General features: G+C 29.0%; 3 protein-coding genes across 3 annotated transcripts; 2 read left to right on the forward strand and 1 right to left on the reverse strand.

The window, feature by feature from the left end:
* The first annotated feature begins 4,585 nt into the window (after nt 1–4,585).
* Nucleotides 4,586–11,098, forward strand: LOC124497718 (very long chain fatty acid elongase 7). Its single transcript, XM_047061394.2, has 2 exons — nt 4,586–5,051; nt 9,789–11,098. The coding sequence occupies exons 1-2, from the start codon at nt 4,625–4,627 to the stop codon at nt 10,388–10,390; spliced, it is 1,029 nt and encodes a 342-aa protein (XP_046917350.2). The 5' UTR covers nt 4,586–4,624; the 3' UTR covers nt 10,391–11,098.
* Nucleotides 11,099–11,193: 95 nt separating this feature from the next.
* Nucleotides 11,194–12,410, forward strand: LOC124497469 (pre-mRNA-splicing factor syf2). Its single transcript, XM_047061126.2, has 2 exons — nt 11,194–11,599; nt 11,681–12,410. The coding sequence occupies exons 1-2, from the start codon at nt 11,477–11,479 to the stop codon at nt 12,284–12,286; spliced, it is 729 nt and encodes a 242-aa protein (XP_046917082.2). The 5' UTR covers nt 11,194–11,476; the 3' UTR covers nt 12,287–12,410.
* Nucleotides 12,264–12,944, reverse strand: LOC124497470 (uncharacterized). Its single transcript, XM_047061127.2, has one exon. It carries the CDS (start codon nt 12,942–12,944, stop codon nt 12,423–12,425), a length of 522 nt encoding a protein of 173 aa, XP_046917083.2. The 3' UTR covers nt 12,264–12,422.
* Between the last annotated feature and the right edge of the window lie 679 nt (nt 12,945–13,623).

The raw sequence follows: 13,623 nt of genomic DNA on the forward strand, positions 1-13,623 counted from the left end.
TGATTGATGATGATGATGATGACATCTTGATGGATATCATGGTGTGTGTGTATGATCCTAGGTCAACCACACACACACCATGATATTTAAATATTGGACGTGTTTGTGTGTGTGTGTGTGTGTGTGTGTGTATATGGTTTTTCAATGTCATTTATGATTATTTTTTTTTTTATTTATTAATAAATTTTTTCCGATCAGTTTTTAGATTGATTGATTGATGATTGAATAATGGTAATTAATGTCAGATGATGATGATGATGATGATGATTACAATGATTGGTGATGATGGAGATAATAATAGATTTCAATATTCACACGCGCACACAATTATAACATGATGGAAAACAATCAAATTTTGTGTGCGTGTGTGTGTGTGTGTTTGTGTACGTGTTGAATGCATGAATGAATTTTGTTTTTGTTTTCGTCATTATTAATCACAAACGGGCAATAATTTTAATATTTATGATATGAAATAAAATGACTTTGACCTTTTTTTACCTGATTGATTGATTGATACATCATCAACTGTTTAAAATGTTTTTATTATAATATACCCGATATATATAACATATCTAATGAACAAATCGATGTGAATTGTATACAGCAATACATACAGATACCACCACCATCACCACCACTACCGCTATTACTACTGCTACCACTGGACATGATAATTAGATTCCAAAAAATCTAATCATAAAAATGTTCGATTCTCAGTTAAATTTTCATTTTTCATCATCTTTGGAGAAAAGAGAAAAGAAAAAAAAGAAGAATTTTGCTTGGGAAAAAGTCATTATTATAAATAAATAAAATTTCAAATTTTTTTTTCTTTCCCAGAATCATCGATATTCTTGAATGAATAATGATGATGATGAAGACAAACAACGAAGAAAAGTTTTTTTTTCTTTTTTTTATTATTCTTAGTCATTCAACAACAACAACAACGGCAAACACACCATTCATTCATTCATTCATAATAATAATGATAATAGATCATTCATTGAACGAAAAAAGAAAAAAAAGAAAAGAAAATTGTCATCATCATCAACATTGATAGATTCCTGATTCACAATGATAATTTTGATCATAATGGCAACAAAGACAACGACAACAAATAATGCATGTTCATTCAAGTGAATGAAAATCGATCAATCGATCGATTCAATTTTTTTGTTGTTGTTGTTGTTATTTTTACTCATCCATTCCTACGGTTCGATAGATTCTTTATTTATTCTGTATTTCATTTGTGTATACGTATGTGCAAGGGCAAATGTCAAATATTTTTCTTTTGATTATAAGAATCTACTATTTTTATGTAGATAAATTCAAGAATTCTGAAATTCTGATGATGAATGCTGACAACAACAACAACAACAACAAGAACAGTGTTTATAATTAGAAAAAACACACACACATACACACATATGCACAGAAATAAGATAAGAAATTATCTGCTTGTTGTATATTTCATTAAAATTAATGAAATTTACCTGGAATAATTATGAGTAGTTGTAGTAGTAGTAGTAGTAGTTACCTAGTTAGTTTGTTAGTTTGTTATAACGTGGAATAATAATGATGTGTATATTTTTTTTTCGCCATTTCAATTCTTTTTATATTTCGAAGAAAGTTTTAATCTAAAATTAGCTGATGCAAACTGAGTTAGAGAGAGAGAGAGGTAATTTAATTATAGTGAAAAATAAGTTATATGTCTTGACATGTGAGTGTTACAGTAAATGTAAAATTCTAGATTCTAGAATCTAGATTCTAGTTAGATTAGAAACTAGATATACAAACACATGAATAAAGCATGACATTGGAAATCTTCTAGATGAGAATTCATACATAGACAAGTGAGGTTTTTTTTTTTTTTTTTTTTTTTTTTTTTGGTTTTTGGTTTTCTCCAGAATTCACGCAGAATACCGGATACCGTGTAGTTTAAAAATCATATATGGTGGACTATATTGAACGAATGGCGATGAAGATGATGACGATGATGATGATGATGATGATGCATTTGAATGATTATAATGAGATTATATCGATTGATCGATCGATTTAAATAAAAAATATATATCCACGTAAATAGAAATTCTGTGTTGCTAGAAAATTCTTTATCACTACCACTGCTACTACTACTACTAATGCTACTACTACGGCAAATTATCGACAAGAACCATATTAATTGATTAATTGTGTGTGTGTGTGGATCGATGTGTTAGATTCACACACACACACACAATTGATCGATTGATGAAACACGATCGAATTGAATTTTTTTTTTTTGAAAATCGTCCAATTCAATAAACGGATGTCAATTGGTTAATAGCAATCAGTAAAAAAAAAATGTCAATGATCGTCCAATTTAATCATCGATCATTGACTAATGATGATGATGATGACGATGGTGATGGTGATGATAACAGAATGAAAAAAAAACAATCAATAAACAGCTCCAGAATCGGTTATGTTTTTTTTTTGTCATTGTGAGTGTAATGTCCGCTGATAATTCTGATTCTGATTTTTTTTGGGTTTGTTTATTTTTTTTTTTGTTGCACATCCAACCATTCGTTTTTTTTTTGTTTGTTTGTTCATACTAATAATCTGATTAAAAAAGCGAAAAATCATCATGATGGTGGTGGTGTAAAGTCATTTTGGATTTTTATCTTGAAAATTTTCATTCATTCAATGTCCGGAAATGATGCTAAAGATGAATGAATGAATGAATGAATGAATGAACAGGAGAGATTGCTCGATCAAACGATGACGACTACACGATTCGTGTACACGTTATTTATGAGCAAGTTATGTTTCATTTCAAATTCTGGTCATGTATTCATTTTCACTCAAAAAAAAACGTGCACACACACACACACATGAGTATTTTAGATTCTGAAATTTTGCATTTTCAAAATGCAAAAAATTCGAAACGAATGACATCAAATAACATTCAACAAAAAAAAAATTATTCCAACAACAAGAATTCACAGAATTTTCATCGTCATCAACATTATCATTACGAGATTTACACATCCGATAATCTATGAATAATAACACGAGCGGAACCACCACTACTACCACCACAACTACCGCTACTACTGCTCAAAAAAAAAACCGACCAGATAAATAATGAGCTCAATTAGTTGGAAAAATTTTCCAAAAAAAAAATCGCTGTTTTTTTTGGATTTAACAAAATAAAAAAAATTTCGCAAAACGAAATGACAAAAAAATTCTCGGTTTTCCACTAATTACCACCACCATCATCATCGTCGTCAAACTTTAAAAATCCTTGAATTATCATCATCATCATTGTAATTATGTTTCGACAAGTATATATAAATATAGAGGAACAGGAAAAAAAATAATCGTCAACAACGGTGGCAAGAAATCCTGAATTTTTGAGTGCAAAAATTTTTTTCAGTTTCCAAATTATTATCCTCCGGGGCCGATTTCGATAATGGAAAAAAAAATTTGTGTGATCATTTGGCAATCGAATGACTGAATGGAATGAATGGAATGAATGAATGGTTCAATTTGGTTCGGCGGATGATGATGATGATGAAAAAATTTAATTTACAAACACGATTATCATTGGAAAATGGTCAGAATATATGACAGAAAATTGTTTTTCCTGGTGTTTTCTTTTTTATTTCTTTTTTTCTGTGATAAAATGCACCTGAATGTATCATGTCTTGTCTTGTTTTTTTCTGAATAATCATGATAAGGAAAAAAAACTGACAAAAAAATTGTATTCAGAGTATTGAACCAAAAAAAAAAAAAAAAAAATCAACAACAAAAACAAAAAACAATTAAAACATGCAACAGGCAAGACAAAAAAACAACAAAAAAAAACTAATGCCCACAACATGAAATTGGGGAAAGAAAATTGTTTGTTTGTCAAAAAAAAAAAACGAAAAATTTGACATTCGTCCACACACACACACACACACACACACCCACAAAAATATTTGAAGAGCCAATAATCATGATTATTACATATATATTGATATATTGATCACCAAACAAACAAACAAATCTATCTGTCTGTCTATTTTTATTGTGGAAAAAAAAGAGAGAGAGAGAAAGAAATTTAAATAGTAATGTAATGGAGAAGAAAAAATCAGAAAAAGAGACACAGAGAGAGAGAGAGACAGACAGCCACCAATAATAATAATCATCATCATCATAATCAATAAGTTTTATAAATGTCACACACACACACACAAACAAAAAAAGAAAAACTGTCGATGAAATCAATATAGACAACATACTAAAAATTTCGCAAAAAAATTTCATATTTTTTTAATGAATGTTTATCCATCTCATTTCTGTGTGTGTGTGAACAATATTTGCCAATATTTTGAATGTTCAAATAACGGTTTAGTTCCAAGTGAAAGTCAAATTCAACACATCCGATCAATCAATCAATCAATCAATCAATGAAAAATTAATGAAAAAAAAAATTTTTTAAATCAACTTGAAAATTATTCATCATCATCATCAGTTTGACTATTTTTATCTGTTTGTGTGTACATGTGAATCTACAAGAGAAAATTGCCGTAAAGTTGAAAATTTTTTCTGGAAAATTTCTCTACAAACAAAAAGGAAGAAAGAAGAAAAGAAGAAAATGATGATCAATATAACCTATTATTGGTATGATTATTGGCAACAGAATGGCCATCCATATTCAATGAATTATTGGATCAGTATGAATGGTCCAACACGTATTACAATCATTATTGTTGGTTATCTTTATTTCTGTCTATCATTGGGACCAATTTTAATGATGAATCGTAAACCATTTGTATTAAGAAAAATAATGTTCATCTATAATATAATGACCATCATATTGAATTTATATTTTTTCATACAATCATTATATTATCTTGATTATGGTCGCCGGTTATTTGATTTTAAATTTCCTGACCACACAGTCATTACCGATGTTGATGTTGAACAAATTTCATTGACACATTTTTATCTATGGACTAAATTGCTTGATTTATTTGATACAATTTTTTTTGTTTTACGTAAAAAAAATAATCAAATTAGCGGTAAGTTTTCATTTCAAATTTTTTTTTCATTTTTTGAAACAAACGGAAAAAAAATCTGTTTCCAATCAAAATTCCAAAGTTTTCCATTCCAGTTCCAAAACGCACAGATGCACACACACACACACACACACACATGTTTCAAACATAATTTTTGACGATCAAAAATGCATAGATCTGGAAATTTTCGTTTTTTGTTTTTTCGTTTAAATTTAAAAATTCAAATTTCAAAACTATAATTTGTATGAAATGGTGATGAAACTGAATTTATGAATGGAACAAATAATGAAAGAAAGGTGGTTGCAGAATATAATAAGAAATTAAAAATTCCCCCAATGAGATCTATGTATATACATGTAATCTGTAGAGAATCAGAATGAATTAGAAACAAAAACAAACAAACACATGGTGAAAAGAATTGCAAGTATGAATTAAAAATTTTTTTCACGATTCTCATTGTTGTTGTTGTTGTTGTTGTTATCAATTGTCATTTTAGCTTGAACGATTCTGGTTTTTCATTATAATTTTTTTTTATATTATTGTTATTTTGACTATAATCAGTGTGGCCATTCATTCATTCATTCATTGTTGTTGTTGTTGTTGTATTCATTAAAAACAAAACAACAACAACAACAAAACACACAAATGAAACAAACCAAAAAAACAACAAATAAAAGTGGAGAGAAAATTGTAGAATCTGTAAATCTGTAATAAGAAAATGATAATAAAAACGGGCAATAATAATAAGAAATCGATTCTGGTTTCAGTATATATTTCAGTAGTCCGATCCTTTGATTTTCTCTTTGTTTTTGTGTGTGTATCATACATACCACTCCACTCCAGAATAGTGTAGTGGAAAAAACAACAACAAAAAAACCTGTGTATCATTATGATGATGATGATGATGAAAATTCCATTTAAATAATTAATACACACACACACAGAGAGAAAGAGAGAAAAAAAACAGAATAAAATAAACAGTGGTGGAATCATATCATCAAGGATCTGAATTACAGAATTTATTATTATGATGATGATTATTATTACAGAATAATAAATGATAATGATAAAACCAGAAAAAAACGAAAAAAAAACTACCACCACGCATACCTGATGATAATAATGATGAATTTTTTTTTGAGACAATGAAATTCACAATGAATAAAAGAATTATATTATTGGGTTGGTTTACCATTACCATTCGAAATAATGATGATCATGTGGCCATACATAAATGACGTTATGGTTTAGTAATAATAAAATATAAAATAATGTGTGTGTGTGTGTGTTCAATGTCAATCATCATCATGATGATGTGATAGAATTTATTTCTTCTTATTGGATGAATGATTTTCATATTTTCAATTTCTGTCAAGTGATAGAATGAAATAAAAAAAAAAAATTTTATCATTTGATATCATCCAGATGAATTTTTTTTTCTTATTATATTAAACTTGATTTATATCACTGTCTCTCTGCGTGTGTGTGTGGTTGACTGTCGAAATTATTGAAATGGGTGTGTTGTGTGTGTGTGTGTGTGTGTGTGTGTATTTGGTGAACAAATCAAACAAATTGAAAATGAAAGACAAACACATGATGATGATGATGATGGTAAAGAGAGAGAGAGAGAGAGAGCACATTCTCGATTAACAGATGTCAAATTATATTAATTTAATAAGATCCAACAAAACAAAACAAAACAAAAAAAAGGCCCAGATGATGATGATGATGATGAAACGCTGAATCAAAAATCTAAGTGAATCATTTCAAAGAAAAAAAATGACATCAGTCATTGCTCACATATAATATATATGAATGGATCCCATCATTTAGATTCTTTGGTTGTCATTTGCTATAGAATACAGCGGCAGCAGCAGCAGCAGCCACATTTAAAAAAAAAATTGAATTTTTTTTCCCGGGTTTTGTGAGGGGGATGAAAATTTTTTTTCTCGGGTTGCATAATTTTCTCTCCATTCAATATGTCGCCTATAGTGTTCGTTTGTGATATGCAATCATCATCATCAAAAGAATCTCCAAACATGGATCAGAACACAACAAAAATATATATGAATGACAACAAACGAGTGTGTAACCGTAAAGAGAGAGAGAGAGAGAGAGAGAGAGAGAGAGAGAGAGAGAGAGAGAGAGAGAGAGAGAGAGAGAGAGAGAGAGAGAGAGAGAGAGAGAGAGAGAGAGAGAGAGAGAGAGAGAGAGAGAGAGAGAGAGAGAGAGAGAGAGAAAAGTTTTCAAATGTAAAACTTTTTTTTGAATGTGAATGGTTGGAAACACACACAACACACACACACACACCGAAAAAAAATTGAACCAAACTTAAAACATCATTTTATTATATCCATAAGTAAAGTAAGAAAATCATTCATTCAATTTTTTTTGGGGCCACCGTTAATGACTGTGATTCAACCACCACATCACCCATCATCGGCGAAAGAGCAGGAAACAGAAATAGACCCAATTTGAAAACTTTATTGATGCACACACACACACACGAACATATAAGAGGCAAGATTGAAAAATTCACGAGGGTTAACGAATACTGAAACTTTCTACATATATAAATATCACCTTGATCTATTTGATAGAAAAAATAGAATCGAATGACAATTCCCTCGGTGATATAACTAGAATCTTGACGACGACAAAAAAAAAATAGAAAACAATTCACAACGATAAAATCGCAAACAAAAAAAAGAAAGAAATCCATCAACAAAAGAGAACAAAAAAATTAATTAAATTAAAAACTTTATATCTTCATATCATATATATCGAAGATTCATCAAATGTGTATTGAGTGAGTAGAGCAGCAAATGTTGTTCCAAAATGATTGATTCGATTTCAATGATTTTGATGATATATTGAAAACAAAAAAAAACAATTTCATTATTGTAAAATGTCTGCTGTGTGCATGCCGTATTCGATTTTTTCATTTTCATTTTCATTCCGGAAAATTTTCAACAAAAAAAAATTTCCAATTCATGTATACATGATTCAAACTTGAACAAAAGAACCAGAATTGTTTTCCACCGTCATGGAATTTATAGATATGTGGATTAAAGCATCTATATAAAATAAATTTGATAGAAAAAATAACAATAAAAGATATACGGAATAATAATAAAAAAAAACACACACACACACCGTATACACTGAGAATAAAGAATCCGATGATGATGATTATTATAATGAGAGAATATTCACACTTTCATTATCATCATTTTATGTGATGTGGATTATATTTAATGAAAATTTGGAAAAAAAAGCAGCCATGATAATAATAATAAAAAATAAAAATATATACGACATCATCATCATCATAATATTCTTTCAATGTATCAAAACATTGTGTGTGTGTGTGTGTGTGTGTGAGCAGTGTTCATAAACGACGTAATAAAAATTCGAATGAAATCAGAAAAATTTTTTTTTTTCGAATCAAATCAATGATTGACATCGACAACATGTGTGTGTGTCAAAGTTCAGATGGATATAATTATGATGAACTAAATAAATGGCTCATTTGTCATCATCATCATCATCATAATTTGTTCGTTTTTTTGTTGTTGTTGTTGTTGTTGTCACATGTGCATTTTTTTTTTGTATGTTTGCTTAGTGTTTAAATAATTGTCGTATCACTCATTTTCATCATCATTATGTTATACATGCATATAATAATTTTGTTAATAATAATCATCAGGTATATATATCTTTAACATGGTAAATACACACACACAGGCATTTTGTTTTTGCTTGACATGATCTTGGCAATATGTTTTCGAATCATTGATGTGTGTGTGTGTGTGTGTGTGTGCACGGTTTGAGTTTTCTACATCGATATATCGATTGGTTCGGTATGATTTTTTTCTTTCGTTATTCTGATGATGATGATGATGATGATGATGATAATTTCTCTACAATGCTCCAGTTGATGATTTTTTTTTGAAATGAAAGAGTTTTTTGTTTTGCGAAAATGAGAGTAATTACAAGTCCATCATCATCATCATCATCATCATTCTGAATTGAGAAAACTTTTGTTTTTCCGGAATTAGCAGCAAAAAAAATTGATGTTGACATGTGTGTGTGTGTGTCATTTGCATATCCCAACCAACTTTTCTTCTCTTCTCTTCTTCTTTTTTTTTGGTTCTTCCTTCGGGGCCTTTTTTTATAAACTGCCGGCTTGTTGTAATCAATGATGACGATATGTACAACACATGTTATGAGGCCCATTTTTTTTTTGCTGTTTTTACCATCCCAAAAAAAAAAAACAATGATAATAACCGATTTTGGGTATTTTTTTTTTTCGTTGTTGTTGTACTTGTTGTGTATACACAGCTTCATTACACCACACACACATGTGAAATTGACTTGAAAGTTTTTCTCTAGTCGTCGCCATCGTCCTCGTTTTTTTTTCTCATTTTACAAGTACAAATTACTTTTCTTTTGAACCAAACTGTACAAATTATTTAATTATACATTCAATTCGAGCAGCGAAAAACAAAAACAAAAGAAAATTGGTGACAATTATGGACGAAATTACCAAAAAAAAAAAAAAAAAAAAAAAAATCCAATCAAATCAAAAAGGAAAAAACAAAAACATTCGGTGTTTGTTGATTATGGAAATGTCATATATGAATGGAACAAACCAAAAAAACATTCCTGTGTGATTTTGTGATTTATTTAATTCTCATTCTGTAATTATTTCTCTTTTTTTTATCATTTCTTATATAGGTCTACATCTTTATCATCATTCCATTGTACCATTATTAGGTTGGTGTGCATTCTGTATTGCACCAACTGCATCGTGTTTAGGAATATTTCCATTGTTCAACACAGCAATACATTGTATTATGTATAGTTATTATGCATTGTCATCGTTTGGTCCAAAAATACAGCCATATCTTTGGTGGAAACGTTATATAACACAATTACAATTAGCACAATTCGTTATATATGGTATTTATTTGATACCATTTTTTAAATATCAACAAGGTTATCCAATAAAATTCTGGCGTTTTATTGCCGTACCACAGCCGATCATATTTTTCTATCTATTTTATCGTTTTTATCGTCAATCATATATGGCAAAAAATGAACGACAACGTATGATGATGATGATGATGATGAATAAAATGGATGGTCATCAAACAAAATTATCATCACCGACGACGATGACGACGACGGCAACATTGTCATCGAATATTGATCAATTGGAGATTCGAAAACGAACCAATTTTTCGTTAATGAATAATGATCGTAATAATAATATCGATATACCATCATCATCATCATCATCAATGAAATCATCGGCAATAACATTTGTACAGCAATAATTTTACCATATATATGGTAAACTTTACGAAATTCAAAAACAAAAACAAAAAAAAAATGAAACTTTAATTATCCAGAATTAATGAATGGCTCCACGTTTAAAAAAAAATTTGTCTACTTCTGATATATAAACCAATTATTTAATTGAAAAAAACCTCAAAAAAACATGAAATTAAATGAAACTTTTTTTGAAACATCCTGGTTGTTGATGATCATAATTATCAGACCACATTTTTTTTGATAAGATACTGATAAGCTCAAAGAAAACTTTTTTTCGGTATTCAAAGTTTGTCAAGTTTTTTTTTCTTCTTCTTCATAGGTTCATAATCACAAACATGTGAATGTGTAATAATTTGGTGACAAGAAAAATACCAAGAGATCCCCATTCGCTTGCATATATATGGATTTGTTGGTTTTTTTTTTTTTTTGGTTCATTTGTTTGTTTATCATCATTAATCATTTGCAAAGTTTTTTTTTCTTTTATTATTGTGTCATTCCGTCTTGTAAATGTTCAAGTTTCTTGATTCTTTTCTACTTTTTTTTTGATTTTTTCTCTCCCAAAAGGGTGAAAGAGAGAGAGTGATGGAAAAGATAATCAATTATCAAGCGCACACATGATGTTCTTTGATGATGATGATAATGATCTGTGTAACGAAGAAGAGAAAACTTTTTATCTTTATATATGGGAAAAAAAGCCACAGTGGTCTGATTAGTGGATTCATTTTGTAAAAGTTTTTCGCGTGTCATGTGATAAGAAAAAAAAACAAAAAAAAAGATGAATATCGATAAGTGGAATATGTATTTTAATGAAGCAAAAAAAAAAAACAAAAAGTTATACGGTAAAACGTGGATTTAAGAATTTCTCTGATCATTATTCCATACCAAAATTTCTCTGATTATTATAATCAAATTGGAATCATTATAGCACAAAACTATCGAAACACAATCGATCATTTCGTTCATCACTTGTTTTCATTTCGAGTGCTCATTTGTGATTTGGATTTCACTTTTTTGCTTTGTTTTGACTTTTTTCTTGAATTCAATTTTTTTTTATTCACACACACACCAATCACACAAGATAAACCAAAATGGATCCTGTTGTTGCATTGTCAAATAATGGCAAAAATGGTCAAAAATTATCAAATGATAAAATTGATCGAAATAAAAAGAATGAACGATTGCGTAAATTACGAGAACTACATATGAAACGGGTATGGTTTTTTTTTATTATTATTACATTGTGGATATTTTGATTTAAAAAAAAAATTTATTTTCTCTTTAACAACCACCAGAATGAAGCATGTAAACTTAATCATAAAGAAGTGATTGAAGAAAATAAACGACAACAAATGCCATCGAATTGGACAAGAAAACAAGAATGGGCTAAACGTAAATTAGAAGAAAATGAAGAACGTGAACAGGCTGAACAACAAAATTTAGATTATGATATGGAAAAATTACGCGACATACAAGCCGATCATGCTGAACAATGGGAACGACGTCGTTCGTCGAAAAAGAATCCCGATAAAGGATTTACAAGTTTTGAAGATGCAGCCGCTAGAAAATATGAACGAATGATTAAACAGATAAAACCTGATATGGATGAATATCATCAATTGAAACAAACAATACCTGATGAACAATTTTATGCTGATAAAAATTCATATGTATTCGGTGTACATAAAGATTCCAAAGAAGCCATTGATCGTTTATTGAACGATATGAATAAAGATTATGAACGACAATCAAAATTCTCAAGACGTCGTACATTCGATGATGATAATGATATTGATTATATCAATGAAAGAAATATGAAATTTAATAAGAAAATTGAACGTTTCTATGGTAAATATACAGCTGAAATTAAACAGAATCTTGAACGTGGTACGGCTGTTTAAAAAAAAAGGAAAGAGAGCCAATCATTTTTATTTGAATTTTTTTCTGTATTAACAAATAAACATTTTTAATGTAAATATAAATATTAAAAACAAATTAGAAATAAAAAAAAAATTCTTCAAAGAATCAATCAATCAATCAATCGGTTGTTTGTGTTGCAATATTGATAAAACATCTTGGTTGTAGTATAGGCATGTTTTGCATATTAATTTGTTTATCATCATCATCATCATCGATAAACATGATGTCAGAATTTGCCATTACCGATTCAATACCATGATCGACAATGCATTTGGCCAATATGGATTTTTGCATTGCATCTAAATCTTTTAATAAATGATGAAATTTTTTCTTAATTTCATCATCAATATCAAAGCCAATAATATCATTCCATATGGTTTGTGATCCAGGTATATTGAATACAAATTTCGGTAATGATGTCAATAATACTTGATTCCTGGGAATCGATTCTTTTGGTTCAGAAATTTCTATTTCTGATTGTTGTTGTTGTGACTGTTGTTGTTTTTGTTGTTCATTTTGAATTTCTTTCAATTTCGATCTTGTCATACGTTGTTCCAACACTTTGAGCTTTGGCGATTTTTTCGTTGATTTTTTCTTTTTATCATTACGTTTAGAAATTTTTATACCACTTGGTGCCATTTTTGTTTTACTGTAGATGAAAAGATATGATAAATATAAAAAGAAAAAATAAGAAAAAATTCAAAAAAAAAAATTAACGACAATGATGATGAAATGAAAAAAACTGATTTAGACTGTTATGATTCACGGTAAATCATCGTTTTGTTCATAGATGGCAGTAAAATGGTCGAGATTTTTTATTCGATTTGTCTTGTTTTTGTTTTGTTCTTCTGTTTGCCATCAACATCATGATGATAATGATGATGATTATTAATCGCACATCACCAATCATTACAATGGTAATAAAAATGAATGAAAAAAAAAATTCAATCGATTCTCACAACATAAACAACATAATCATGATAATGGATAATTTCGACAAATGTTACGACGACAATGTTACTGTTAGCGATTGATAGAGTTGAAAATAGTGAAGAGAGAACAAAAAAAAACCCGAAAAACAATTTCAAGGATTTTTATGGAGAATTTTTTTCTTTCTTCTTCACCATCATCATCATCATCATCACAAACATCATCTTTTCATTGTTATCGTGTGCACTATCTATCTCCCGTTTCATTTTTTTTTCCAACAACAACTGTAATTTTAAATTTAGTCGCCCATCATCATCGTTGATTCAATGTCAAGGCTATTCAACTTATTATGGTTTTTAATTCTGTCAATATGAAATGTAATATAATC

This window comes from Dermatophagoides farinae, chromosome 9 (assembly GCF_024713945.1).
Source record: "Dermatophagoides farinae isolate YC_2012a chromosome 9, ASM2471394v1, whole genome shotgun sequence".
Taxonomy (NCBI): Eukaryota; Metazoa; Arthropoda; class Arachnida; order Sarcoptiformes; family Pyroglyphidae; genus Dermatophagoides; species Dermatophagoides farinae.